The sequence below is a fragment of the Lithobates pipiens genome, unplaced genomic scaffold, assembly GCF_037356315.1.
Source record: "Lithobates pipiens isolate NorthernLeopardFrog02 unplaced genomic scaffold, aLitPip1_a1.2 Scaffold_8, whole genome shotgun sequence".
NCBI classification, from domain to species: Eukaryota; Metazoa; Chordata; class Amphibia; order Anura; family Ranidae; genus Lithobates; species Lithobates pipiens.
Window position 1 is genome coordinate 551,808,916 of NW_027507903.1, and position 26,902 is coordinate 551,835,817.

Sequence of the window (26,902 nt, forward strand, 5' to 3'; positions counted from 1 at the left end):
ATATACTACATACTACACATGCCTGGCTACTGGCTGTTATCAGTTAGCAACTGAGTGGTTACAGAGTATGCAGCACAATACAAATTATAGCGTTTTCCAGGAGACTAAAAGGCCAAACAATCATAAGGATTTCATGTACAGGAAAAGGGATTTGGTTCTTCTATGGCAGGGATATGCAATTAGCGGTCCTCCAGCTGTTGCAAAACTACAAGTCCCAGCATGCCTATGGCTATGGGTGTCATGCTTGTGTCTGCCAGAGTATTGCTATGCTTCATGGGACTTCTAGTTCTGCAACAGCTGGTGGTCCGCTAATTGCATATCCCTGTTCTATGGACACAGGAGCTTTTTACACTCTTCCTCAACAGTCATAATACTGAAGGCAGTGTCTGACTTTTCTGCCCCCTCTTTTCACAGCATATCATGCTCTCCACAACAAGTTAACGCTAACCAGAAATCAAAACGGCTTGCTAAATCCCTTAGAGGGCCCAGTGCACTTAGTACCTGTGCCCATTAAAATCAGTGCTGTGGTTTGTAAATAAAATGTCATGTTTATTACTGTGAGTGCTGGCTGTAGCTCCACCCCAGGCATAAGCCCAAATTATGGACCATCCTATGGGGGAAGTACAGACAGTACTGAAGCCACAGCCCCCTCTCAATTACTTGCCATGGATGATGGAGCTCTCGCCTCCCTAGTTCCATTTATACGGATAAACAACTGAACCCGCCAACTGCCACATTCCCTGTCTATTCTGCACCTGTGCCTCCCCTGCTCCCTCTGCTACAGTTAAAAGACAGAGTCTGCAAACCCCCAGCTGCTAGCTAGTTCTAAAGGAGATGACTACAGTAGTCGCTGGCGGCTTGTGTTGTTTGAATAACAGCAGCTGGGGAGCAGTTCTGTCATTCTCAAAAACCCTAGCCGGCAACAGCACACACACTGGCAGCTATTACATTTATCCAAGACTTAAGCCTAGTACATGCGGGCCAAATGCCGGGCGACATCGACCAGTTCAATAAAAGCTGTCTGACTTTCGGCAAGTGTGTATGGCAGCCAGTCTGACAGAAGGCGGTCAAACAGCTTTAAAGCCCAGTACACACTACAGACTAAAAAACTGACAGCTCAAATCAGAGCCGCTGTACTAACATTCAGATGTTAGTACAGCAATGTCCCCTACTGAATGTTCTGACATGGGGACGCCCCCCCCTTTCCCCCAGAACACTCCAATCAGTGCTCTCAGCTCGTCCGGCTTCTGTTGGACTGGCTGCCATACACACGGCCTGAAAGTCGGTTGGTTTTTACTGAACTGGCTGATGTCGCCTGACATTTGGCCCGCGTTTACTAGGCTTTAGTCTTTTATCTGTACAAAATGGAGCCGAGGAGGCATGGGTGACACAGCAAGTAAGGCTGTGGATTTTCTGTCTGCAGTATTCAGGAGGTGGGGGCTGTGTGAGCTCTGTGCCTGCACTGTTCTGTGCACAGTCAGTCACAGTTTGTCTATTTTGTCCAGCACTGTTGGACAGCGGTGGGTTGTGGAAGGGGCTAGCTACCCAATAATGCTGTTTAAAAATTGCAGCACCAACTTTAACAGGGACAACTGCTATGTGCACAGGGTCCCCTGGGGACTTAACAAGCCTTATTAACATCTAGTGAGGCTTCTTTAAAGAAGTCTGGTGCAAACCTATCTAAGCTTAAACCTGCTCCCACCCCCATGCTATACCCTATATAAACTGCCATGTAAAGAAAAGATGTGTATACTTACCTATTGTAAGGGCACTCAAGTCTGGTCACATGGTTTCTCCAGTGGCGGCTTCAAGGGAGAGGAGACAGCAGAGACAACAACTGCAGTCTGCAGTGCCTGGGCAGTGAAGCCCCCCATAGACTTACTCGCCCTTATCTCCCCTGAAACTAGTGCTGGGAGCTGATTGTATGACCGGACTAGAGTGTCCTTAGATTAGGTAAGTATAGACATTTTTACTTTATGGGGTAGTTAGTATAGAGCTTAAAAAGGAGCGGGAGCAGGTTTAAGCTTAGATATGTTTATACCGGACTTCATCTTTCAGGTTAAATACAGAGTGTCCTGGTTAGTCCACATGTACTACAGACTAAGGATGTTACCTGGGCGTTTCCCAGTATTTTGGGTGTCCCAGATTTGTGGTCTCACTGCTGCACCCGTTTGGTGCCGGCTCGTTTCACAATCTGTGCCCCTTTCCTCCCGTCTCCGACCTCTGACCTCAAAGAGTCAAACTCGTCCTCTGCCTGCCATGGGCAGCCCGGTGAGGGAACATGGGTTTTTAGGGATAGGGAGATGAAAGGGCACACATGGACAACAGAGGTAGACGTGGAGAAAGAGACACGAGGAATACACAACAATAAATGGGACAGAGAAAAATATGAAGAATGAGTATTGAGCACAAAACACAAGACAAAGCAAGAGAAAGAACAAATACAGGACAAAGGTCAGCGAAGACAGCTCTGTACACTGTGAGTGTGTGCAAACACCAATGGCCTGTAAAAGGGATATATGAATGTGTCTATATATTAGTAATGCATACCATCAAAGTAAAGATGAATGTGTGGAATGAGCCTTTTGTTTAAAAGTTATACAGCTAGTATGCCTATTAAAGTGAACCTAAATTGTCTAAAACATTTCCAAAATAACAACAGTGCTGAGGTTTGGGCTGTTTGGAATGCCTACAAGTGCAAGTATTAGCCTTCTGATTGACCTCTGTGGAACCCCAACCTGTACATGGGACATTGATTTCTGGCAAAGCTGAAATAAAGCTCTGTCTCCTCCTGGCACTAAGCCCCACCTCCTTTCATTCAACCATCAAAGGCCAGAAAATAAATGGCCAATAGAGGTTTTGGCATTTCATAGCTCGATGATTAGCACTATATGGGATAACACTAAAACTTTGGACACAAGTTGACTCTCCATGCACATTCTGGGCCTTGAATCCATTTCAAGACTATTGGAGGTTCTTGAAGGCATCACAAGGTGCCTACTCTTTAATATAGTTGTTACCTTAGAATTGTTTTAGGTAAGGTTAAGTTACCTTTCAGTATTACTATTCAGAGACTGCAGCTAATGGGTCTTTAAAAGGTTAGTTCACCTTTTCAGAAAAAATGAAAATTTGAACTAGAACCGTACATTTTACGGGCTTTAAAAAATCTGGTTGAAGCTTGCTGAAGGCTTCATAAATGCTTGCTGTACAAATTGCACTTCAGGCTAGTATTTGCAGGCTAAACCCGATAGGCGTTATCTCAGTTTGTTTCCATGATATTGTGCATATGCAGAAAATTATTACATTACGAATCTGCACCATGTTATTGGTAAACTTCTTGATAATTATTCCATTTTAATTTCCACCTGTGTCATGATTCATAAATAAACTACTGTTTGAGCGTTTGGGAGTGCTGGCAATATCATTTATTTTCAACTGGTAGGCATCATGATCCATTTTGCAATTTCAGCAACCTTTGCATACAGTGTGACAGCTGCATGAAGTGTGTTATGGCATCTACAAACAAGTATCTTCAATCCAAAGTTGACCATATCTGTTATTTCTGAGAGTACATTCTCCGTACAATCTCCTCTTATCTTGGTCAACATCAGATCCGAAGGAGGTTAACTGTAGGCTAAATATGCCTGAAAGCACAGGGCATCAGCACAAGCCCTAAAAGGAGGTTGCACAGTCCAACTGTATATTGTGTGGCCAGCTTAAAATTTTTTCATCTTCAGTCTATTGATTTGTACAGCAAAGGGTATCAGTATAAGTCTAAACTTCCTGCTTTTATCAGAAATTTAGCTTTTCTGTAGCACGTTCTAGATATTAAGAATTTGGAAAGAAAAGTGAAATAGTTGAAAATATAAGACCCTGTGTGGATGTTATCTCACAGGTGACCAATCTGCAGGACGACAGATGCAGCAGGTGGGAAGAAAACGACAGAAAGCAGGTAAAGATGAAAAGGGACTACATGGGGACATCATACCTCTCGGTGCAGCACTGCATATTTCAGGTAATTAGGTGTCTCACTCTCAAGCTCTTCTGGCTCTTGCAATGTCCCCTCAATTATCAAGTCCTCATTGTCCCCCAAGTCTGTGGACCCTGGTGGCCCCACTCTGCGCAGGACCTTTCGGACTGTCTGCAGAAGATAAAAGACACGACAAAATCCAGGCATTAATAATACACTGGGGTTCATTTACTAAAACTGGAGAGTGCAAAATCTGGTGCAGCTCTGCATAAAAACCAATCAGCTTCCAGGTTTTTTTGTCTTAAACTTGAGCTTAATTGAACAAGCTGAAGTTAGAAGCTGATTGCACTGTACTTTGCACTATCCAGTTGTGGTAAATCAACCCCACTGTGTTCTCCAAAGGGAAAGACAAAAAATGAACAAGATTGGGATATTTATGGTTCTCTTCATGCTGTAGCAAAATGCAGATCATTTTATTTTGTAGCCTTTTAGAGTTCCCGGTACACAGGTGAGTCCTCATGGCATTGGATGTTCCTTCTTGCATGTAGTCAAGAAGGAGATATCACTTTCCAGTTGTGCAAGTTTCTTCAAATGGTTTTCAGTTCCAGAAGAGTGTGATACATTATGGTATCTACAATCGTAGCAGAGAGTATAGTATAGTATAGTATAATATAGTATAGTATAGTATTACTGCTAGTAGTATAGTATAGTATAGTATAGTATAGTATAGTATAGCATAGTATACCGTATTTTCCGGCGTATAAGATGACCTTTTACACCTAAATTACACAGCCAAAAAGTGGGGGTCGTCTTATACGCCGGGTATGAAGTGGCCGCAATGGATTTCAGCCTGCCGAGTGCTCGGTAATACTGTATACATACAGTATGCACCGCTCAGCCAATCCCGGCAGCCGATGCACTCTGTTGATGAATACAGCCTTGCTAAGCCTGCTCGGATTGGAGTAGCAACCTCTGCCAATCCGAGCAGGATACAGTACAATGAGTCAGAGCGGCGCGGGCTGATGATGTCACAGCCTCTGCCAATCCGAACAGGCTTTGTATAATCAACAGATTAGTAAAATACATTGCCTACCATGATTGGCTTAGCGGTGCACATTGTATGCACACTGTATTCTGCAGTGTTCCTGGCCCTACTGTACTAACACAGCATCATATACTGTGTACCTGGCGATCTGCATATTAACAAAGCATCCTGTACTGCACATCCAGCTCCAGATCTCCCCAAAAATACAGGTATGATTTATGGGGCTTTGGAGGAGAGGATTCATTGTTGCTGCCTGCCAATTGTGGGATCTCTGGGATTTGTAGTTCACAAGTTTTTTCTGATGTTAAGTCTGATGTGTTTTTTTGTTTTTGTTTTTTTACGTTTCTGATGTTTTTTTTTAAATGGTGTTGCCTCCGAAGGGTGGTAGTCTTATATGGTGAGTATAGCCCAAAACCTAAGTTTTCACTGGCAAAATAGGGGGTCGTCTTATACGCCCAGTCGTCTTATACGCCGGCAAATACGGTAGTATTACTGCTAGTAGTATAGTATAGTATAGTATTACTGCCAGGGCTGCTGTTAGAAATCACGGGGCCCCATACAGCCTACACTAAAATTATTATTAGCGGACACAAACATAACAGAGAACCTGCGTAAATGAGCCCTTTTATAATAGAACAGGGAGGGGAAAGCAAAAACAGGAACAATGCCCTGTGTCTCTCCCTGCAGCAGCTAAAAGCTGGTGGGAGAGAGAGAAACCGGCTTTTATCTGCTGCAGAGAGCCACACAGGGCATCTTTCTGTAATTGCTCCTCGTATCGACAACACTGATTCCTCTTGCTGTTCGGGCCCCTCTGTGTGCCGGGGCCCCCTACAGGAGGACTGGTGGTCCCCCCCTATCAGCAGCCCTGATTACTGCTAGTAGTATAGTATAGTATAGTATAGTATAGGATTACTGCTAGTAGTATAGTATAGTATAGTATAGTATAATATAGTATTACTGCTAGTAGTATAGTATAGTTTTGCTGCTTTTTTATTGACAACTTGAACAATTACAGAACTTCTATTAAAATTAAGACAATTGGTATTTAAACAGTATAAATATGATATGGAAAAATTTACAATACACATAACAAGTAATTCACTTGATTTACACTTACAAAATTCAACACAGCATGACACATTATCAACCCCTGATATTTACGGACAGTTGTAAAAGTCACAGATTTTTACAAACGGCCAGTAAATTTACTGACGGCAATCCTGGTATAGTGTAGTTTAGTACTCCTGCTGATGGAAAATACTTTTCTGGAACTGAAAAACCACGGGAATAAACTTGCTGAACAGTGATTTCTTCTTCTTGACCACATCCATAAAGGAACATCCAATCCCAGAGGACTCAGAATTTTGAACCCCGCTCTACACACATACAACAGCCGATTTGAAGATCACTTGTGCACCAGGAGCTCTGAAAGACTTTTAAAATCAAATTATCAAAATTTGCTACAGGTTATAGGGGGGCTGTTTATAAAAGCTGAAATGTCTAGGGAAGTAGCACCTATGACAGACAGTTTTATCATTTCTTCACTAATTTTTGCCATATATTGAAGTGAAAAGAACAAAGCGAAATCTATTTGGTAGGTACGGTAACTCTGATTAATGAATAATAAAAGAGTTAAGACTGTTGTCTTTGCAAATATAATATTCACCAAGCTTAATAAATATGAACAAGGTGTGGTCACATCATCTCTTCAGCCAACCAATCATGTGCTAACAAAAAAACAGCCCTCAATTTCCCTTACATATGACTGGACATTCAAATGGAACACAGCTTCACCTTATTACCAACATTAAAAAGAAAGAATCTGGTGCGGCACTTACTGTGTCAAGAGGACTATGTAGCTATTAACAATAGTGCAAAGCTAAATTAAGGTGTTACGTGATATCCTGGATGAATGCTAATTTGATTGTGATGATCTATTCAGCTATTCAGTATAGCACATAGCACTTCTATTTAGCTTTGCGATTTTGGACATGTAAACGATTCTTTTGACATACTTAGGGCCGCACCAAATTCTTTATTTTTATTCTGGAGAAGTACATTTTAGGGGAGTAATCAGGGTGTAGGCAGCTATAGTATATATACTCCATTGCACACTTTCTTTTATTTATTGATAGTATTTTCCATAGCGCAGAGTTTTTTCTTTGTTTTTTTTTTATTACCAACATTAAAGAGGATCTTCAGTCTTAACAACAAATAATTAAAAGTCAGCAGCTATAAATACTGTAGCTGCTGACTTAAAAAAAAAAAGGACACTAACCTGTCCAAGGATCCAGTGCTGCCCTCACCTGGGCTGGTTATTTACTAGTCTTTGGGTTCCCGGCATCTGCATGTTTACTAAGGGAAGCTACTGTGCATGCGCAAGCTCCACTGCACTTTGTAAATGGTCTCGCAACCTACTGGGGTCTGTGATGTTATCCAGAAAGTTGCCAGTGAGGGAGGAGGCTTCTGCGCTGATCACCAAAACGGTCAGGGCGGAAATGAGAGTGGGTACGTGCTAAGTACAGCCCCCCACCCCCAGAAAAAACCTCCAAAAGTGGCCAGCAATCCAACAATCCAATATTTTGAGCAGAGGGAAACCTTGGATTTAAAGGAAACCAGCATGGATAGAAATAAGGAGGCTGCTACTGCTAATCTCTGTCTGAAAAAGCTAGGTGCCCGACTGTCAGAATCAGAGGGAAGTCAGAAAGTACAGTGACAGCCAGGCACCTGGCATTTCAGAAATGTGGAAAGGACAAAAGGAGTATCTGAGACCACACTAGAAGAATGGAGGACAGAAGAGTCTGATCCCATGACTTGCAAACCATACAAGACAGTGGCTAGGAAAACCTTTTAGTGGTTAATTTAAAACCAAAGAATTCCAAATATAAATGACATTTAATGTACAGCCTGACATTTGAAATGTGGAGAAAGAAGTGTCAGATAGTCCCAAAAAAAATCCCCTCCAAACAAAACGCAATGGGGGAGATTTACTAAACCTGGAGAGTGCAAAATCTGATGCAGCTGTGCATGGTAGCCAATCAGCTTCTAACTTCAGCTTGTTCAATAAAGCTTTGGCAAAAAAACCAACAAAAAAAAATAGAAGCTGATTGGCTGCTATGCGGAGCTGCACCAGATTTTGCACTCTCTAGTTTTAGTAAATCAACCCCAATAAAGTTATATTGTTGGGATGGATAATGTGCTATTGTGGTATTTATCAATTACAATGTGCTACAAGACTGATTTGTAGAAATGCATTGGAAATGCTAAAAAAAAAAAACTTTTTTTTCTAGTTTAGAATGAAATTACCTTTTAAATCCAGCTCATCAAATAATAATAAAGTAACCCAGCATGAAACAATAAATATAAAATAGGGTATAAAGCGAGCGATGTTGGGTGTAAATTGGGAAAGGGAATCATTCAAGGTACAAACCCACCTTCTTTGTGACTATGTTCCCCTGCTCATCTGTAAATTCCTCTTCTGTCACTTGCTCCCCAGGAATGTCAGGGCCTTCATTGCCCTGAAACAAAAGACAATGTTATTGCACAACAACAGCAGGAAAATTGAGACGGTCTGCAGGAACTGTACATACGGGATCTGCAACCAGAAATAGCCATGCTGGCGCAGACACACCAGTTATTTATAACATGGGAAGTTTATGAAACAGACGTTACAGTTGAGCCCACATTGTAGCCCACAAGTGTAGCTGAGATATGTAGAGAATGAGTCTTTTCGTTTTAAAGATACCCAGTTACCACTGGGCTTTTTTATGCAAGAACCTGAACATTTTGACTCCAGTTATTTAAAATTCCGCTGATTTAGCTTGACTTAGTTTCCCCAAGCATAACCCTTGTAAATCAAAGTGAACTAAACACACCAAAAGTATTAACACATTCTAAACAAGCAGCAGAAGTGCTTTAAAACAAAGTTTCATTACACCTGTAACTATTAGCATTGTGGAGAAATCTTTTAGGTTCACAACAGAAGCACCAAGATCTCAGCTATTTTCTATGAGCTGGTTTAGGTGGCCAATAAAATATAGGCAGTTGAGCTGTGGTCTTACAGCCCCCTAGCCGGAAGGGTTGCACACATGCTGTGGCAAAAATTATACCCCTGTCAACAGGCTACTATGAAACCGTCCTGCAACCGCATGCAACGCATAGGGTTACGGCAAGGTGGTGCAGGCTTTTGAGGGTTACAACGGTGAGGAGGCAACATATCAGCTCCCAGGTGACAGGCAGCAAGGGCTGCCATTAGCATAAATGTTAGCAGAATCTGGGCCAACTGCCAGCTCTCTAACATAAACTCACAGCAGGTGTTTCTAAGCTGTTAGAAATAGTGACGCACCGAAATTTCAGTCACCAAAAATTATGGGCTGAAAAAAGTGCCGATAATGCCTGCCGTAAACGCACGTGATTTTTCCGCAATTTTGCCTAGCTTATGCTATGTTTCTCATGGGTCATGTGACTCAAAAAATGAATCAAATACGCAATAAATATGCATTTCAATGGGGAGGTGCGGTTTGCCAAATATGCACCAAAAATGCAGCAAGCAGGATTTTTAACACTGCTTCAAAAAGTGTCGATAATGGGCGACAAAAAAATGAATGATATTAATTAAAACGTCAAATATAATATACGGTAATTATTTATAAAAAAATATATATATTTCAATTTCTGTTTTGATTTTGGCCAAGTGCATCCTGAATTTTTGGTTTCGGCACCAACATTTTCATTTTGGTGCACCACTAGTTAGAAATCAACTGAAACCCAACTTTAGAGTCTTTCTTGCTATCTTCGAGGATTTTTCTGAATAACTTTACAATACAAGCAGCTAGAGAGGAGAGGGGTGGCTTGTTTTTAAGATGTTTTACTGTTTGTTCATATATATATTTAAAGGGATACATCGAGAAGGGGATGTGATTTCAATGCTTATTAATAAAGATTTGTTAGGGGAAAAAGACAGTCATTTGAAGAGCTCACTGGCTTTGGTTGCTTTGGTGGCTTTACATTCAACCAGGGCTACCCTCCAATAGGTTTCTCTTGAACCAATAGAAGGAGCACCAGACCAAATTCATAAAGGATTCCTAGTATGTGTATGAATGCCCTCAAGATTGTAAGCTCCTTGAGTGCAGGGACTGATTTGATTGTACAATGTACAGTATCTCACAAAAGTGAGTACACCCCTCACATTTTTGTAAATATTTTATTCTATCTTTACAATGTAAAGTAGTGAGTATACAGCTTGTATAACAGTGTAAATTTGCTGCCTCCTCAAATACTTGAGGTGATCGCAGCCGTCTGGTGCAATTGTGACAGAGAAAATTGAGTACTGTCCATGATACTTTTTTATTTTCACTAACATACAATTTTTCAGGACAAGCTTTCGGGGTATGTCCCTTTCTTCAAGGTCAAAGCAGTACTGATTCAAAAATTTGTGAATCAGTACTGCTTGGACCTTGAAGAAGGGGACATACCCTGAAAGCACACGATTTTTCCGCAATTTTGCCTAGCTTATGCTATGTTTCTCATAGGTCACGTAACTCAAAAAATTAATCAAATACACAATAAATACGCATTTCAATAGGGAGGTGCGATTTTGGTGCGGTTTGCAAATATGTACCAAGAATGCAGCAAGCAGGATTTTTAACACTGCTTCAAAAGATGCCGATAATGGGCGACAAAAAAATGAAAGGTGGCGTGTCCTGAAAAATTGTATGTTAGTGCAAATAAAAAAAGTATCACTGACAGTACTCATTTTTCTCTGTCTCCTCAAAATAGCTTAACACACAGCCATTAATGTCTAAACTGCTGACAACAAAAGTGAGTACACTCCTAAGTGAAAATGTCCAAATTGGGCCCAATTAGCCATTTTTCCTCCCGGCTGTCATGTGACTTCTTAGTGTTACAAGGTCTTAGGTGTGAATGAGGAGCAGGTGTGTTAAATTTGGTGTTATCGCTCTCACTCTCTCATACTAGTCACTGGAAGTTCAACATGGAACCTCATGGCAAAGAACTCTGAGGAGCTGAAAAAAATTATTGTTACTCTACATAAAGATGACCTAGGTTTTAAGAAGATTGAAAAGACCCTGAAACGGAGCTGCAGCATGGTGGCAAAGACCATACAGCGTTTAAACAGGACAGGTTCCACTCAGAACAGGCCTTGCCGTGGTCGACCAAAGAAGTTGAGAGCATGAGCTCAGCATCATATCCAGAGGTTGTCTTTGGGAAATAGACGTATGAATGTTGCCAGCATTGCTGCAGAGGTTGAAAGGGTGAGGGGTCAGCCTGTCAATGATCAGACGATACACCGCACACTGCATCAAATTGGTCTTCATGGCTGTTGTCCCAGAAGGAAGCCTCATCTAAAGATGATGCACAAGAAAGCGTGCAAACAGTTTGCTGAAGACAAGCAGACTAAAAACATGGATTACTAGAACCATGTCCTGTGGTCTGATGGGACCAAGATAAACTTATAGATGGTGTCAAGAGTGTGTGGCAGCAACCAGGTGAGGAGTACAAGGACAAGCGTGTCATGCCTACAGTCAAGCATGGGTGTGATAGTGTCATGGCCTGGGGCTGCATGAATGCCGGCACTGGGGAGCTACAGTTTATTGAGGGAACCATGAATGCCAACATGTACTGTGACATACTGAAGCCGAGCATGAGCCTCTCCATTCAGAGCCTGGGCTGCAGGGCAGTATTCCAACATGATAATGACCCCAAACACACCTCCAAGACGACCACTGCCTTGCTAAAGAAGCTGAGAGTGAAGGTGATGGACTGGCCAAGCATGTCTCCAGACCTAAACCCTATTGAGCATTTGTGGGGCATCCTCAAACGGAAGGTGGAGGAGAGCAAGGTCTAATCACCAGCTCCATGATGTCGTCATGGAGGAGTGGAAGAGGACGCCAGTGGCAACCTGTGAAGCTCTGGTAAACTCCACGCCCAAGAGGGTTAAGGCAGTGCTGGAAAATAATGGTGGCCACACAAAATATTGACACTTCGGCCCCAATTTGGACATTTTCACTTAGGGGTGTACTCACTTTTGTTGCCAGCAGTTTAGACATTAATGGCTGTGTGTTGAGTTATTTTGAGGGAACAGCAAATTTACACTGTTATACAAGGTTTACATTCACTACTTTACATTATAGCAAAGTGTTATTTCTCCAGTGTTGTCACATGAAAAGATAGAATAAAATAGTTACAAAAATGTAAGCCCTTGTACACACGGTCGGACATTCCGACAAAAAAATTCCGTCTGATTTTTTCCAATGGATTTTGTCCGAAACTGGTGTTGCATACACACGGTCGGACAAAGTTGTCGGAAAATCCGATCGTTCAGAACGTGATGACGTTCGTTGGTTACAACGGGACTACGTTCAGGCTAGTAGCCAATAGCTTTGGTGTTGTAATTTGATCTGAGCATGCGTGGCACTTTGTCCGATCGGAATTTTCTACAAATGATCGGACAAAGTCCGATCGGATTTAGTTGTCGGAAAATTTTAGATCCAGCTCTCAAACTTTGTTGTTCGGAAATTCCGACGGAAAAAGTCAGATGGAGCCCACACACGGTCGGATTATCCGACAACATGGTCCGATCGGACATTTTCCGTTGGAATTTCCAACCGTGTGTACAAGGGCTTAAGTGGTTGTATACTAAATTTTTTAACTTTTACCTACAGGAAAGCCTATAATAAGGCTTACCTGTAGGTAAAAAAGAATATCTCCTAAACCTGTACGGTTTAGGAGATATTCCCCTCGGTATGCGCCGCTGACTGCAGCGGCGCATGCGCACAAGGGGGTTCTCGGCCTGAAAATCCGGCAGTGGACGACCGGCCGGAATGAAATCTCCCGCGTGCATGCGCGGGAGTGACGATATCGCGGCTCCGGCCACTCACAGCGCCGGAGCCGCAATACCCGGAAGAAACGCAGAGGGAGCATGTCAGCTCCCTCGGCGTGGATCGGGCCAGATGTCGGGGCCTCGTTCTAAGGTAAGTATTTCATAATGAGCTAGTATGCGGTGCATACTAGCTCATTATGCCTTTTGCTTTGCAGGTTTAAAAAAAAAAAAAAAAAAATTTGCGGGTTTACTACCGCTTTAGGGGTTTTCTCACTTTTGAGGCATACTGTATATGTAAAGTGCTGTGTAAATTGACAGCGCTATATAAATACCTGTAATAATATTACCGGTAATTATAATAAATACCCTGTAGATAATTACATAATTCTCAGTGCTGTCAAGTCACCTGGGAAACTCAGGTATCTCCCTGTCATTTGGATTTACCCCAGCAGTGCCTACAGGTGCATGTGCAGAGATGAAGAGTGGTGGAAAAGGGGGTACATAAGTTAGCGATGTTGGATGAGGGGAACCAAAGTTATGCAGTGGTAAAAGAGGAGGTACAAAGGTGAGCAGTACTGGATGAGGGGGTCCAAAGGTATGCAGTGGTAGAAGAGGGGGTACAGAGGTTAGCAGTGTTGATTGGGGGGACCAAAGGTATGCATGGTAAAAGAGGGGGTACAAAGGTGAACAGTGCTGGATGAGGTGATCCAAAGGTATGCAACAGTAGAAGAGAGGGTAGAGAGATTAGCAGTGTTGGATGAGTGGGTACAAAGGTATGCAATGGTAGAAGAGAGAGTACAGAGGTTAGCAGGGTTGTATGAGGGGTCCAAAGGTATGCAGTGGTAGAAGAGAGGGTACAGAGGTTAGCAGTGTTGGGATCCAAAGGTATGCAACAGTAGAAGAGGGGGTACAGAGGTTAGCAGTGTTGGGTGAGGGGATCCAAAGGTAGGCAGTGGTAGAAGAGGAGTTACAGAGGTTAGCAGTGTTGGATGAGGGGGTACAAAGGTATGCCGTGGTAGAAGAGGGGGTACAGAGGTTATCAGAGGCAAAAGAGGGAGTGCAGATGTGTGGAAAAGTGGACAATCTGGTGCAGAAATGAGTGATGCTGGTCAGTGGGATTCAAAGGTGAGCGGTGGTAGACAAGAGGCTGCAGAGCAGAGCTGTAGACAAGGGGCACAAAGGTGACTGGTGGTGGGCAGGGGGCTGCAGAGTTGAGCAGTGGTGAATGAAGGGTTGCAGAGGTGAGCTGTTAATAAGGGGCACTGAACGGAATGGTGGACGAGGGTGGCGGAGCATCTTCCCTACCACATGACCGCTATGATTGGCTGTCACAGTGGTCACATGATCTGGCGTCCATCCCGTTGGCTTCAGATTAGAAGCCATGATCAAGAGATGTCAGAGGCAGCTCAGGCAGTGTGCTGGGAGTATGTAGTGAGTGCGTTCTTAGCACACAACTTCAGACTGCAGTGGACGTATATATGCAGCGGCTGATCTTTAAGGCCCACTTTTCCTGCCACTGCATATATCCCTTATATCTTACTGTGCAATTTTATGGGTTGGCCGACTCTAAAAAAATATGTGCTCCTTGTGAGACTGATATCTTATTCTAACAATTGTTAACAGACACAATAGTTTATTTGAACCGATAAGAGCTCCCTCTATTTTTAGATTAAATACAACAACAAACACACACAGTAAGATTGTTGCTCTGGCTTTCAAGAACCAAACATGCTGTTTCTAGAAGCAAGAGTTATCTTACGGTTAAATCGTTTTTGTACATTTTCTTCATTCTATAATGTGTCTATATATAAACTAATATACAGAGGATAAAAATCCTATTTTATGTATAAGATGTATACACCACACACTGCATTCTACACACTGATATACAGAGGAGACAAGTCCTATTATATAAAGGAGATCTATACACCGCACAATACGTCCTATACACTCATATACAGAGGAGACAAGTCCTATTATATAAAGGAGATATATATACCGCACAATACGTCCTATACACTCATATACAGAGGAGACAAGTCCTATTATATAAAGGAGATATATATACCGCACAATACGTCCTATACACTCATATACAGAGGAGACAAGTCCTATTATATAAAGGAGATATATATACCGCACAATACGTCCTATACACTCATATACAGAGGAGACAAGTCCTATTATATAAAGGAGATCTGTACACCGCACAATACGTCCTATACACTCATATACAGAAGAGACAAGTCCTATTATATAAAGGAGATCTGTACACCGCACACTGCGTCCTATACACTCATATACAGAGGAGACAAGTCCTATTATATAAAGGAGATATATATACCGCACAATACGTCCTATACACACATATATATAAGGAGATCTATACACTGCACACTGCGTTCTATACATTGATGTACAGAGAAGAAAAGTCTTATTATGTAAATAAGATCTATATATCACACACCGGGGTTGATTTACTAAACGCAAATAGACTGTGCATTTTGCAAAGTGCAATTGCTCCAGAGTTTAGTAAATGAGAGAGAGCTCTGCTGACGTCCATCATTCAATCATGTGCAAGCACAAATGCTGTTTTTTATTTTCCTTGCATGTGATTGGGTATTCTTTGCAAAGTGAAGTTTTACATCATTTACTAAGCCCTGGAGCAACTGCACTTGCAGAATGCAACTGTACTTTACAAAGTACACATTCCATTTGCCTTTAGTAAATCCACCCCACTGCATCCTATACACTGATATACAGAGGAGAAAAGTCCTATTCTATAAATGAGATGTATACACCGCACACTGCGTCCTATACACTGATATACAGAGGAGAGAAGTCCTACTATATAAATGAGATCTATACACCGCACACTGCGTCCTATACACTGATATACAGAGGAGAAAAGTCCTATTCTATAAATGAGATGTATACACTGCACACTGCGTCCTATACACTGATATACAGAGGAGAGAAGTCCTACTATATAAATGAGATCTATACACCGCACACTGCGTCCTATACACTGATATACAGAGGAGAAAAGTCCTATTCTATAAATGAGATGTATACACTGCACACTGCGTCCTATACACTGATATACAGAGGAGAGAAGTCCTATTATATAAATGAGATGTATACACCGCACACTGCGTCCTATACACTGATATACAGAGGAGAGAAGTCCTACTATATAAATGAGATCTATACACCGCACACTGCGTCCTATACACTGATATACAGAGGAGAAAAGTCCTATTCTATAAATGAGATGTATACACTGCACACTGCGTCCTATACACTGATATACAGAGGAGAGAAGTCCTATTATATAAATGAGATGTATACACCGCACACTGCGTCCTATACACTGATATACAGAGGAGAAAAGTCCTATTCTATAAATGAGATGTATACACTGCACACTGCGTCCTATACACTGATATACAGAGGAGAGAAGTCCTATTATATAAATGAGATGTATACACCGCACACTGCGTCCTATACACTGATATACAGAGGAGAAAAGCCCTATTATATAAATGGGATGTACAACTGACAATACATCCTAAAAATTCATATATGTTTTTTTTTTCCAAAATTGAAACAGAAGATAAAGTGACAATGACATAAGATTTAAAAGCTGTTCAGCCCCTTTACCTTGACGATCACTCTCCGGCGCACAACCTTGGTGGTCAGCGTCTCTTCGTCGTCCTCCACCCCTCCTTCCCCTAGTTCCCGGTCCAGTTCTGTGTGCATTCGCTTTAGTACAAACTTCGCTGCTCCTCGTACAATGTGCACCACATTCTGACAACTCACCACAAAAAAGCCGATCAGGACTATGCAGACCCCTAGCTCTGTCAGAAAACCCCACATTCTTTACAATCTTTTCACCTGCTGAGTATAGACCCCTCTTTCTCAAACAATGAGATCTTAAATAACGTTAAATTCTTGATTTTCCTAACTAAACAACTGTAATGTTGGCGTCTCTGCCCAGTCCACCCCTCTCATATTCTTCACTCTTCCCTGACTGTACCATGAACCTATAATAATAGAGATAACATCAAAGAATAATACTGATGCAACTGCACACCAGTGATTTGCTACTGTAAGCGAAGGATAAAAATAACACACCCCTCTTCCACTAAGTATCTATTGATCCCAATAAGAGGACCAGCTAACATAAATCCTACTGATCAGCAGTCCGCCCAATCGAATTCCAAATGTCAGCCCTAAAATCAGCAGATGTGGAGGTGCGGGGGACGAGGGAAGCCCCGTATGTCAGCCCCTGGGAAGATTTCAGGCTCTGTGTCAGCTGTTTGATGAGGAGGGGCTGAAAATAGAGCTAAAGGGAAGGCAGAGTGACACTTAATACCCTGGCTGGAAAGTAAAAAGGTGGTAGAAAAGGGAAGAGTAACCTCAGAGCTGTGCTGAAAGTCACTGGGAGTCTGAAACTCACACCAGCTTAAGAGTCCCATACACAAGGACTTCTGCAGGAATAGATCAAACCCTTAGGACATTTTTTCACCCACATGCATTCCCACAATTCAATGCATGCTGGCTGATCTCTGTAGGCATTGCGCGGTGTTAGCTCACCTCTGTGGTCAGCAGAGAACGATAGCCATAGGATGTACATGATGCTCGGAGGTGTTTTATGACTACACACTGGAAATAATCATGCAATGTATTGACTGGAGTTCTTGTATGTATGCATTTATAGACATTTGTGTTTTTGGATCTGTCTCTAACCGAATATACGATCTTTACAGGTAGGGGATAATGAGGTGAGGACACACCATCAAAGCACTTACCCCTCCTTGCCGCCTTGAACTGTACAAAGTGCTGTGTTCTACCCGGATCGTCGTGCTACTTTTTAACATTGGGTGGAGCTCCTCATATGCCACTGGTGCGCCATTATCATGGCGAGGAGATCTACGTGGAGAGGAGGGTGCAGGGGCATCGGAAGTCCAGTCCAGAATCCTACAGATGGGAAAGATATGTGCTTAAAGGAAAGCTGTCATGACAGAAATGCATTGACCTCTCCTCTTGAAAAGGATTGCTTCCTGGCTGTCATTTCCATCCAATGGCTTCAATACTTTCCGAATCAAGGACATAGGGAAAATTTGCAGATTACTTACTCTGGGTCTGTGAGTCAGAAAGTACTGAGGTCAAAGGCAACAAGTAGTAAATGACAGTTCTAGTACTCCTTTCAGCTCACCCTTAATATCACCTGCAAGAATAAATCTAACATAGAAGTATATACAATTTAAAACCAATTGAAAAAATTTAGTTAATAATAATATAACAGAATTTTTCACTAGCACGGCTTCATAGTCACTTGCAGCTAAGTGGACCTGTTGAGCCACCATAATGTATGGTGCACAGGACTGATGTTTTGTAGTGGAGAGGAGAAACCTGCCATTTTGACAGGTATAATAATTATATCACTTTAAAGTGATTCTAAAGGCACTCTTTTTATTTTTTTAAGTAACAAACATGTCATACTTCCTGTTCTATGGAGTAGTTTTGCACAGAGCAGTCCCGATCCTCCTCTTCTCAGGTCCCCCGCTGGTGCTCCTGGCCCCTCCCCTGCTAAGTGCCCCCATAGCAAGCAGCTTGCTATAGGGCCACTTGTGCGAGCTCTGTAATTACAGTTTTCTCATGGTCCTTCTGCAAAATCCTACAAATACCTGTTGATCCTGCCAGTGAAGTCCACCTAATGCAATCTCCTGAAATGGTGTTGCAACGATGCTGCACTGCTCCTGAATTCAGAAGGCTTCAATAAAAGGCTGTGCCTGCTTTCACTACAGTGGGATGAAACAATTATGCAGGGAGCGTGTATTTCAGCATTGGAATTGCTGATTCACAAGCAACCCTTAGTCCTGCCCACTACTTTCTGGATTGACAACATTGCCTCTGTTGCTGAAACCCTCCCTCTGTCAGCTGCAGTGCCTGGGAGAGGGAGCATGTGAAATATAAAAAAAGGAGTGTTTGGCTCAGCCAGGGAGGTAAAGGAAGCTTCCTCTTCTTTATGAGGCTTGTGCCAATGACTGGGTTTGGTACTTAAATAATAAAATGGAGTAGATAAACACAACTAAAAATAAACTGGTCAAATGGATCATTAACAGTGCAAAAAAAAAACAAATATGTGAAAATAGATACTGTGCAAAAAAGCTGTGCAAAAACCACAAATATGTGCAAAATTGCAAATATTCTGTGAGGTATAACAGTGTTGTGCCAAACGTGATGGTCTTGCACAACAAACCACTGATAGATTCCTATAAGTTAAATGGCAGTTCCAAATACTGTGCAAAAAAACAAAAATCTGCAAAGAATAGGCTGTGCAGTAAACAATGTGCAAAAATACTGGGAAACAAAGCACATTTTTGCTCTTTTGCACAGTATTTGGAACTGCCATTTAACTTATAGGAATGTATCAGTGGTTTGTTGTGCAAGACCATCACGTTTGGCACAGCACTGTTATTCCTGTATCTATTTGCACATATTTGTTTCTTTGCACTGTTAGTGATCCATTTGACCAGTTTATTTTTAGTTGCTCTTATCTATTCCATTTTATTATTTATTCACATGAGAGCACGGTACACACTCCAGATATAGCTGTAATTACCTAGTTTATCATTTTTATATTGATAGCGTGAGGGACCCTCACTATTTTGGGTTTGGTACTTGTTTAGACTGTTAAACAGGAATCCTTATGCCACGTACACAGGACCGGACTTTCCGGCAGAAAAGGTCAGACGGTCTACCAGACAAACTATTGATGGAGTTACGTCGGACGAACAGACTTGCCCACACATGAACGGACTAAATCCGTTCGGAAGTCCGTTCATTTTGAACGTGATGACGTACGACGGGACTAGAAAAGGGAGTTCAATAGCCAGTAGCTAATAGCTGCCCTTGAGTCGTATTTGGTCTTTCGGTCCAGCATACAGACAAATGTTTTTTCCCGATAGGAATTGAGTCCGTCGGATAGATTTGAAACATGTTCTATTTATATGTCCGTCTGATTTTTTTAAAGGAAAAACGATCGGACTATCCCACACACGAGTGGACTATCCGATGGAACGATTCCGTCGGACCTAGTCTGCCAGGAAGTCCAATCATGTCTACGCGGCATTATAGCTTTATATACAAAGAAATTAACTTATACTAGTGACAACAGGGGTGTTGCTAAGAGTAGCCAATCAGATTCCAATTGCCATTGTTCTAGCACAGAAATGAAACTTTTGGCTCAGTTCCAGTAATGGAATTGTGCATCCTTGTATATGGTTATATGGCACTGAGCCATGACTTACCTTTCTACACTACTTCCTGTCACTCTGCATGTGGTAGGAGTCTCTGTTATCCGGGCCTGGACCCTTTCTGGTCCTGCAATAAATGAACAAGGTGTTTAGAAATGATTGTCCACATGCTGAATCTCTCTCACTTTCTCACACCGTCATCTTTAACCTCTGACCTCCAGCTTCAGTCTCCTCCTCATCCAGCTCAGGGGAGCCCGAAGATGGACGCGGCTGGGCATCCCACTCATCCTCAGCCTTGCTGCATTCCAGGGATGAGTCCTCAGGAGCCACAAGGGAAGGGGACAGGCCTGAGGCCCATAGAGGCAGGTCTGGTAGGTCCAACACCCCATCGGGCTCCGCAGTCGCCATGGGGACTCCATCCAAAATGGACGCTTCACTCCAGTACTGATCCATGCGCAATGGGGAGGGTAGGGAGTAGTTGAGAGAGGCCGGGGAAAGCAGCTCATCTTGTGCCAAGGACTGACCTGTGGGAGGGGAGGGTGGGGAAGGGGGTGTCACAGCCACTCACTCCAAAAAGCAGAAGATGCAATCATTTCCCACATCTGCCAATAACAAAATTTAATGTGAAGCTACTGCTTTCCACTCAACCCAATGCAATAAACCCTGTGTACTATGGTAAATATTCTGGAACTAAAAAAGTGAAATTCTAGTGCACCTTTTCTCTACATTGTTTATTTCCTCCTTATAATGTACAATGCTATGTACTTCAGCACTAACGTGCCATTACGGCAAGTGGAGAAGTCATGTTTTCTGAGACTGCAGGATTCTGAATAAGACAATAGACAAGGTATGAGATCTCTGAGGAATGTATAGTATTTCTATGATTAAAGAAAAAAGTCTACCGTCATCTATGCTGGGCCTCATGAATGAAAACTGAAAAAGAAAAGGCATATAGATGCATTGCTATAGTAACATTTCAAAAGCTTTATCTCATTCTCCACACAAAAAGACAACTGATCTGACTGGCTGTTAAAGGTCATCCTGTAACTACACTCACTTTCTATCCACAAGGCCATTTTTAATTTGCATGAATTTGTTTGCTCTGAAGTGCCTTTGTTGATGGGCTTTTGCTTGTTTCAAGCTGGTTTTTTAATTCCCATACATAAATCTATGATAACGCAAAGACCGCTTGAAGCAGGTCCAATGGAAGTGAGAAGGAGGTTAACTGCAGGTCATGTGCACCTGTCAATGAATTTGAAAAGATCTCAGAAGCATCTCAAACTGATGGTGCCAACACAAGCTCAAAGCCCGTTAACACAGGCCCTTAATATGTATAGATGACATAGCACCTTAATGGGACTTTCTGTGACAAATGAAACTTGGACACCTGCCTTGGACTCCTCAGTACTGTCCTTATACACCATAATGTGACTCTCATACTAATTTACATACTTTTAACATCCAACACATAGATGGAATGGTACTCAGACAGTAAGTAGAGTCAGAGGAACAAGCTGAACTTAGAGCCAATTATGTCATCACGGGTGCAGAGTGGTGATGTCACAATGCTCTTACTTGGCATATCTACTTTTCGTATGTGTATCTGGAGCCTCTGTATGCTATTTCTGTGCAAGATTGCAGCTGACCTCTACTTACTGGAAAGGTCACTGGAAGCTTTCTGATGTACAGGAATAACATACAGAGAAACCGAATGCCCTAGAGTGAGTTCAGCCCAGCTCCATTGTAGCCCTATGGCCACAAAGGTGGATGCACTCTCGTAAACGGGTGGGTTCAATCCCAGTAACAATAAGGATGTGATATTGATATTGTGCAAAACTGTCTCCAATTTTATCCTATTCCAGAAAACCTCTTAATTTTCCATCCTACACAAGACACAATTAAGACAATTAACACACACGACACAATTAACCAAAACCACGCCAGCCTTGTTTATGTTGTGAATAAAACTGAGAGGGCTAAGCTCTGGGTTCCTACTTACAGTGAGATATATTAGGGACACGGCCCTATATAGAGTGTGAGCTGCTGAATGTGCAGGCTGCGAGGCCCCTTGTCACCACTTGCTTACCCAGCTGTTTGAGCCGTCAGAAGTGACAGACACCCTGCCACGTGTCACACCCTGTCTGCTGTTTTTAGAAAGATGAGACCCCCATAAGGGACAAGGCAAGAGGGGCTGCTGCAAGAGAAAATCTACCATGTCACCTGACATAAATGTTATTTAGACATTGTGAGAGCTCAACATAGCTAATCGGTAACAGTGTGTAAATGAAAGCAGTGATTACTGGCAGTGCAACACAGGATGTCTGCCATATCTACACAACGCACAACACCACAAACCCACAACCTATAAAGACACAAGTCACAACTAGTGCACATGCACACAAAGACACTGACAAACGCATATTTAGAAAAAGGAGACCTCCGTTCTGCTAGCTATCCCTCTGCAGAGGTAAAGAAAAAATATTAATGTGCACAGATAAACCTCAGAGGACATTTACCATATGGAACTGGAACCTTTCTCTGACTTTAAAATACCTTTGTATTTGTCAAGATTTTGTAATTACATCAGTGAAAAAATATCGTACGGTTACATCTTGTCACCTGAAAATCAGGGAATTGATGTTTTTAAAAAAATACGGTGGATAGAGCCTGTGCATCCCTTGAGATGAGGGACTGGATCATTGGTATACCCATCAGCGTCCTAGACCCTGGTGAAGCTGGCAGCCTCCATATGCAATTATTGCTTATTAAGAAAACCAGTAGCATATGGATTTTAATTCAACAATTGTATAAGTAACCCATACTGGCTACATTTTAGATTTCAGCTCTTCTTTATGAATAGGTTAATAAAAAAGATCATCTGTAACAACTATTTGAAATTTCAATAAGTGCAAAGTGTGTATAGCGAGCACACCAGATAACAGCAGCTGGCACGCAAAGTGACTGTACAAAACCTTGTAAGTAACAAAAACAATATATAGTGCAGCACTTGATTAGTTAATCTAATAAAATAATTTCAGTAAAAGTTTAAAGAGCAACTGAAGTATTGCAAAATGTGATCACAATGTGTGAAAAAGTTCATCCAGTATGAATATTCCTAAAGTGCTAGATGCTCACCAGAACTTAAAAACATCTAGCAGTGTGTTACATCCAACAGAATTCACCAAAAATCGCGAGGAATATTCACTGAAAGTGAACCTCTACCCAAACTATGCACTCACCAGAATTAAGGCATAAAACAGCTCCAATCAATGCCTCTTAGCAGACACTACGCATCATCTCCTATTGGCACTGTAATCTCCTGTATTAAGGGATCCATGAGCCGTGTATAAAGAGCTCACCAAACAGGAGCCCAAAAGTACTTGTATAGTGTAGTAGTTTATTATAAAATTTTAAAATTACATCCAGATAAATGCTGCAGCATTAAAGCGTAGTAAAACAAAACAGCCAAACTTACAATGATGGCCGCCACTCCAGACACGTGGATGTGGCTGGAGCGGCGGCCGCCATCGTAAGTTTGGCTGTTTAGTTTTACTACGTTTTAATGCTGCAGCATTTATCTGGATGTAATTTTAAAATTTTATAATAAACTACTACACTATACAAGTACTTTTGGGCTCCTGTTTGGTGAGCTCTTTATACACAGCTCATGGATCCCTCAATGAAGGAGATTACAGTGCCAATAGGAGATGATGCGTAGTGTCTGCTAAGAGGCATTGATTGGAAATGTTTTATACCTTAATTCTGGTGAGTGCATAGTTTTGGTGGAGGCTCACTAGCACCGGATTTTCCTCACGATTTCTGGTGGATTCTGTTGGATGTTACACCCTGCTAAATGATTTAAAGTCCTGCTGAGCATCTAGCACTCTAGGAATATTTATACTGGATGAACTTTTTCACACATTGTGATCACACTTTGCAATACTTCAGTTGCTCTTTGGACTTTTATTGAATTTATTTTATTAAGCGCTGCACTATATATTGCATTTGAAATCTGCAATTGGTGTTACTTTCACTATAGTTTTTGCAGTCCTTGATTAAACTGGCCATGCATTATGCAATTTCCTTTAGATTTACCTTCAACTATGTAGTGCAAAAGCCTGCCTGATTGCATGACAACTGAAAGTGTTTAGGTGTGAAAGGACATTATATGGTTTTGGTAAATCTAAAGGAAAATTGTACAAGAAAATTGGATAACGCATAAGGCCAGCTTTAGAATGAAACCTCACTGAACCTGCCACTGAATGCGGTCATTTCAGCAGCATGCCTATTCCCCACCATATTATTTAAAGCTTGGCCTTAAAACCGAATTAAAAGAAGAAAGCAGCAGAATACATTCAACAGATGGTAAAAACCTTGATCGAAGGTTCTTATTGTGGTTAGCAGGGAGATACTGTAGCTCCCCAAAGCTGCCCAGAATCCAAAGCACAGGGAGATGGTCTGCAAGGAAGAACTGCTGTACTCTGTATGAGAATAGTGATCTCTGTGCAGTGGACTGAGTCTGCTCCTGATCAGTCACAACTCAAACAACAGAAAAACAGGAGCCTGGGATCCAAGTTAGAATAAAAGCAACTGATTTATTAGCAAAAAATGATAGCACACTGACAGCTAAAATCTGGTAGATAAGCATGGGAAGCAGAGAGCATCAGGACAGACACATAACCAGGCTAAGCTGAAGTAGCATCAACTCCTGATCTAACAGCTGGCATTGAAGGACCTGCCAATGGACCCAGTGCCCACTGTCACTCCTTTTGACAGCTTAGAGAGAAAATTGGGCATGTAACTAGCCCAAGATCAGACTTTAGAGGCACAATGGACAGTAATAGGTAAAAGCATATGATACATAATATATGGCTAGGATGAATATGCATGATATACATGGTAGTGAGCCCCTGTGCGTCAACATGTTTCACTGTCTAGCTTCATCAGGACACTTAGGGGTTGTTGAAAGACAAAGCAGGTCTCTCTATCTAAAAATAAAACATATAAATGAGATTTCATATAATGGCAGCATATATTTAAAATAGATCATCTTCACATCTGAATGACATATGTGGCACACACATGAAACAATACCTTGCAAGAGAGTCCAAAGAGAGACTAATCTCACCCCTTAAGCCTCAAATGTCACCATATACTGGCTCTGTGCTGTGAATATCTAAGCACCTGAGATACTGTATATGGTGACATTTGAGGCTTAAGGGGTGAGATTAGTCTCTCTTTGGACTCCCTTGCAAGGTATTTTTTCATGTATGTGCCACGTATGTTGTGGATGACCCTGGATTCTTTTGTTGAAGCTGCAGGATTCTATTACTCCATGATTCGTGGCTCCCTTGTGACCTGGATGGAACTTTTTGGTGCCATGGATTCTGGATACTGAAGCTGAGGCTTGTGATGGGCTGTGGTGGTTTGTGATGAGTCACAACTAGTGCTCTCCAATCAGCAGGAAGCATGAGCCTATTGTGACTAAAAGGGAGGACATGTTGGACCACTGCAGAGAGACCACTGTCCTTTAACTGCAGCCTGCACCTTGGATTATGGGCAGCTGGGGAGTTATTTCACTACTAATCACAGTAAGAACCTTGCTTCAAAGCTTTTTACACCAAGGAGTCTGTTTTGCTGCTTTCTTAAACTTTAGCTGGGCTTTAAGGGTAAGGGAAAAAGGTAATAAAGAGAAGAACGTAAACCTGTACAATGAAGAGCACACAAGCTGAATCAACATCAATATTGTTTTTACTGGACATGTAAAAAATGGTTATATATTGTAAATGCATTTATTACTTGAATTAATAAATGACCTCTGATTTCTAGATGTGTACATTTTGATGTGATGGGAAAACATTTGGCACAGATGTCCTAGTAGGAAAATCACTCATAGACAAGGAGGGAACGTGTCACAATCAATCGCTTATAATGTGTGTAGAGCTTCATCTGATAATGGCATTAAATTAAACGAAGTTGCAGGAATAGGAGGGCTGATAAGCTAGTAAAGAAAACGTATGCATTATATAAAAATAGGTCTTCATACTTTGGTTGGCAGCCCTTTTAGCACTGCCGCATTGGGAATGGCTGTGATGAGGACTTGGTCATTCTGAAAATGATGAGTCCATTAGAATTACATAAAGATGCCATATGGCTGGCCAAGGAGAAAGGCTTTTACTATAAAGGATTCTATTATAACTCATTCATTAATTTATTGTACTTTAAATTGATTATGTGTAATATAAAATAGATCATGCATTGCATATGTATACATAAAAAGATATTCAAAATGTAATTCACAGTGTTTTCAGCACAAAATTATTTAAAGTGGAACTCAAAACCAAAACCTCGTTTTTTAGCTGTTATTCAGGTCAGAGATGTATTGCTGCTTAAGTCCTATGGGAAGATTTCCCACCACTTGCTGCCTTGCCCTTTCCCATTTGACTAATATAACAGGATTTAATTCTATGTCCACGTTGGACATAATATCCTCATTTTTTTATTACCAGTGACACAACAGGAAGTAAAGGGAATCACACAGGAACACAATCAGCAATACAACTTAACAGAGGTTCCAACCTTTTCCTGTTCTGTTCAAAGAAAAAAAAGAAGATTTTGCTGGTGCTCCACTTTAAACAAATGGTTCCGGCTCTCAGGTAGTTGTGCTGGAATGTCAGTGCTGTGTTTTCCATATGACTAGAAATGCTACAGAGATACATGCATCCCTCAGGACAAGGAGAGGGTTTGAGGGTGAGTGAGACGCCTGGTCCTGACTGATAAAG

At 41.8% G+C, this 26,902-nt stretch overlaps 1 protein-coding gene across 11 annotated transcripts in view; it reads right to left on the bottom strand.

Moving 5' to 3' along the window:
• Positions 1 to 26,902, bottom strand: part of ANK1 (ankyrin 1) — a 404,481-nt gene that overhangs the window by 21,616 nt on the left and 355,963 nt on the right. For 8 of the 11 annotated variants that reach the window (XM_077469910.1, XM_077469909.1, XM_077469912.1 and 5 more), the window contains 6 exons: positions 20,336 to 20,644; positions 20,175 to 20,247; positions 17,670 to 17,838; positions 8,450 to 8,533; positions 3,989 to 4,141; positions 2,114 to 2,254 (listed from right to left, as the gene is read on the bottom strand). In XM_077469910.1, the coding sequence (XP_077326036.1) occupies positions 2,156 to 2,254; positions 3,989 to 4,141; positions 8,450 to 8,533; positions 17,670 to 17,838; positions 20,175 to 20,247; positions 20,336 to 20,644 (887 nt within the window). In that variant the 3' untranslated portion in view covers positions 2,114 to 2,155. Of the gene's footprint in view, positions 1 to 2,113; positions 2,255 to 3,988; positions 4,142 to 8,449; positions 8,534 to 16,518; positions 17,267 to 17,669; positions 17,839 to 20,174; positions 20,248 to 20,335; positions 20,645 to 26,902 lie in introns of those variants that run through there. The other 3 variants (XM_077469916.1, XM_077469913.1, XM_077469917.1) reach the window with 3 other exon arrangements.